At 57.5% G+C, this 3,446-nt stretch overlaps 1 protein-coding gene across 1 annotated transcript in view; it reads right to left on the reverse strand.

Annotated features, from left to right (window-relative positions):
* The window catches only part of EDA (ectodysplasin A), a 106,928-nt gene that overhangs the window by 5,356 nt on the left and 98,126 nt on the right, over positions 1-3,446 (reverse strand). Inside the window, exons 4-6 of the mRNA XM_009996627.1 lie at positions 3,343-3,444; positions 1,952-1,986; positions 1,511-1,562 (exon numbers count right to left, since the gene is read on the reverse strand). Of these exons, the coding sequence (XP_009994929.1) occupies positions 1,511-1,562; positions 1,952-1,986; positions 3,343-3,444 (189 nt within the window). The remainder of the gene's footprint in view (positions 1-1,510; positions 1,563-1,951; positions 1,987-3,342; positions 3,445-3,446) is intronic.

Consider the following 3,446-nt stretch of genomic DNA (forward strand, 5'->3'; position numbering starts at 1 on the left):
TCAGAGTCCAATTCCCACTCTGCCAGAGGTGTGCACGCTCTGGCACGGGGCAGGACTGGGTGGACAAGGCTCCTGTCCCAGCTCCACCAACCCACAGGAGCTCCACCAACCCTCAGGAGCTCCACCAACCCACAGGAGCTCCACCAACCCACAGGAGCTCCACCAACCCACAGGAGCTCCACCAACCCTCAGGAGCTCCACCAACCCACAGGAGCTCCACCAACCCACAGGAGCTCCACCAACCCACAGGAGCTCCACCAACCCACAGGAGCTCCACCAACCCACAGGAGCTCCACCAACCCACAGGAGCTCCACCAACCCACAGGAGCTCCACCAACCCACAGGAGCTCCACCAACCCACAGGAGCTCCACCAACCCACAGGAGCTCCACCAACCCACAGGAGCTCCACCAACCCACAGGAGCTCCACCAACCCACAGGAGCTCCACCAACCCACAGGAGCTCCACCAACCCACAGGAGCTCCACCAACCCACAGGAGCTCCACCAACCCACAGGAGCTCCACCAACCCACAGGAGCTCCACCAACCCATAGGAGCTCCACCAACCCATAGGAGCTCCACCAACCCTCAGGAGCTCCACCAACCCACAGGAGCTCCACCAACCCTCAGGAGCTCCACCAACCCATAGAAGCTCCACCAATCCACAGGAGCTCCACCAACCCAGTTCCACCAACCCATAGGAGTTCCACCAACCCTCAGGAGATACAGCCCTCCAGCTTTGGGACAGGGGTATGTGCACCAGGGTTGCTGGCCACACTCCCTGAGGAGCTGCACGTGGTGACTCAGGCAGGGAACAAGCCAGCCAGCTCCTCTCCAGCACAGCCAGACATTGTGAGCAGGGAGGCAGCAGCTAATGAATGAGACCCAGCTGTTGGCAAGCAGAACAGGAACTCCAGCAGAAATTAGACAGGGATCCAGGGAGGAAGGAGGAGAGCAAAGAGCTGCCCATGGATGTGAAATGGCTGGGCAGGACTTGAGCTTAAAAGCTCTTGGTGGGGGTAGAGATGCAGCAGAGTGTGGGCAGGCCAGCAGTGTGGGGCAGGAGGAGCTGAAGGCTGTGCACCTCCATGACCTCACTACAGCTGTGCCTTCCCCTGCCAGAAATCCCAGGGAGAACTGGAGAAAAACTCAGGCTGACAGGGCTGAGACAGGAAACGGACACATCAAGGGCTGGAGAGAACAGGGTGGGACAGAGGGGTGGCCATGGAGGGGCTGAGGAGAAGGGATGGTACAACAGCAGGCTGGAGGGGGCACATCATGCATTGGAGGTCAGGGAGAAGGGAGATGCAGTGGGACAGAATTGCTGGGATGCACAGGATACAGGTGATCTCAGAGGTGAGAAACACGGATGGAGACCAGACAGAAGAGTCCTCTGAGGGGCTGGGCAGGGGGGTCAGGCTGTCACAGGGGAGGGCAACAGCAGGGGTCCCAAGTTATAGGTGGGACCTAGACCCAGCTACGAGGCTCCAGGGGCAGGATGAGATCCTTACCATTCTTCACTTGGATTGCAGAGCCCTGGCCTTGAAGGTGGACCACAGCTGGCTGCAAGGAGGAGACAGGAGGGATTAGACACGAATGGGAAACACTGGGTCATTTTACAGTCCCTGGCCACACCTCCACTGCCCTGGTGACCAGTACAGAGGGATGACAGTGCCCTGAGATCATTCATGCTCTTCATAAATGAAAAAAAAGATATCAGAGAAGCTGCCTGCAACGTGTCCAAGTGCTGGAGAAGAGGTGAGAAGCCCCAGCCAGACTAGCACAGCTTTCTTTTGAGCAACACAAGGGTGGGCTCGGGGAGCCTCTTTGAGCCAGGATTTAGGACATGCAGGAAGGGGGTGTTTGTTTTGTTTTTTTTCCCCAGAGCTAAAGGGGAACAGTGACAAAAATCCCGCCAAAGTGGGGTTTTTCCCCGTGGAAGGTCAACCAACCTGGATGTCTCTGGAGCCGCCCTTGTCTGTGGCACCTGCAAAATGCAATTTCACACCATTGAAGAGGAAGCTGGGAAGGGCTGCACCAACCACCCCCACACATCACACTTCTCTCACCCCACAGAAACCATCCAACCCCCACTTTTAGCAGGACAACAAGTAACAGCATCACTTGGAAAAGGACATAAACAAGGAAAAACAAAAGCCATCCTCCTTTCTCCTGTTGCATCCCTGCATTTCTGTCACCAGTAAAATGCCCCAACGTTATTCAACCAGTTTCTACTAGAAGCACAAATCACACAACCCTTCTGATCAGCAGTGGCCATAAAGCCTCTTGGCTGTACAGATAACAAGTTTCACTCTGCAGCAGCTCAGGGCAGCCAGTGCATCCACGCTGGGTGCTGAAATCCCTCTCCTCTCAGAGCCAAATCTCTATGAGAGAGGAGATGCCTGTGGGCAGCACCTGGGAGTGTTAAGGACCTTGTGCTGCTCCTGCCCTCTGCTTTGGCTCGTGTCAGGAATGGTGTGGCCAGCAGGAGCAGGGATGTGATTCTCCCCTTGTGCTCAGCACTGGTGAAGCCTTGAGCTCTGTGTCCAGCTCTGGGCCCCTCACTGCAAGAAGGACCTTGAGGTGCTGGGGCAGGTCCAGAGGGGACAACGAGGCTGGTGAAGGGACTGGAGGGAAAGTCTTACAGGGAGAGGCTGAGGGAGCTGGGGGTGTTTGGCCTGGAGGAGCCTGAGGGGGAACTTCTCACTCTCTTCGACCACCTGAAGGGAGGTTGTGGTCAGGGGGGTCTGGGCTTTTCTTCCAGGCAACCAGTGACAGGACCAGAGAGCCTGGCCTGAAGCTGCTCCAGGGGAGGTTTAGGTTGGATATCAGGAGGCACTTCCCTATGGAAAGGGTGATCAGACACTGGGATGGACTGCCCAGGCAAGTGGTGGAGGCACCATCCCTGGAGGTGTTCCAGGAAAGGCTGGAGGTGGCACTTGGTGCCCTGGGCTGGTGATGTGGGGGTGTTGGCCATAGGCTGGACTTGATGATCTTAAAGGTCTTTTCCAGCCTTGGGGATTCTGTGATTCTGTGCTTCTCAGTGCCCTGGGATGGACTCTCTCCAGTAGCTCCTTGTCCTTCTGGAACTGGGAGCCCAGACCTGCCCCCAGGGCTCCAGGTGAGGCCTCCCCAGGGCAGAACAGAGGGGAAGAACCTCCCTTCACCTGCTGCACAGGCTCTTCTTGATGCACCCCAGGATGACAAAGCCCTCTTGGCTGGAAGGGCACATGGTCCCTCAGCACCACATCCAGGTGATTTTGAAACACCTCCAGGGATGGTGATTCTACCACTTCCATGCCAGTGCAGGGGCTGGGAGCAGAGAAGGGGACGAGGGGCTTACCTGAGGGGCCCTGCAGCCCAGGAGGTCCCTGAGGGCCTGGGGGGCCAGGAGGGCCAGGTGGTCCCATCACAGTTGTGCCTGGAATCCCCGGGATGCCAGGAATG

Source organism: Chaetura pelagica, unplaced genomic scaffold (genome assembly GCF_000747805.2).
Source record: "Chaetura pelagica isolate M959 unplaced genomic scaffold, ChaPel_1.0 scaffold103, whole genome shotgun sequence".
In the NCBI taxonomy this organism is placed as follows: domain Eukaryota; kingdom Metazoa; phylum Chordata; class Aves; order Apodiformes; family Apodidae; genus Chaetura; species Chaetura pelagica.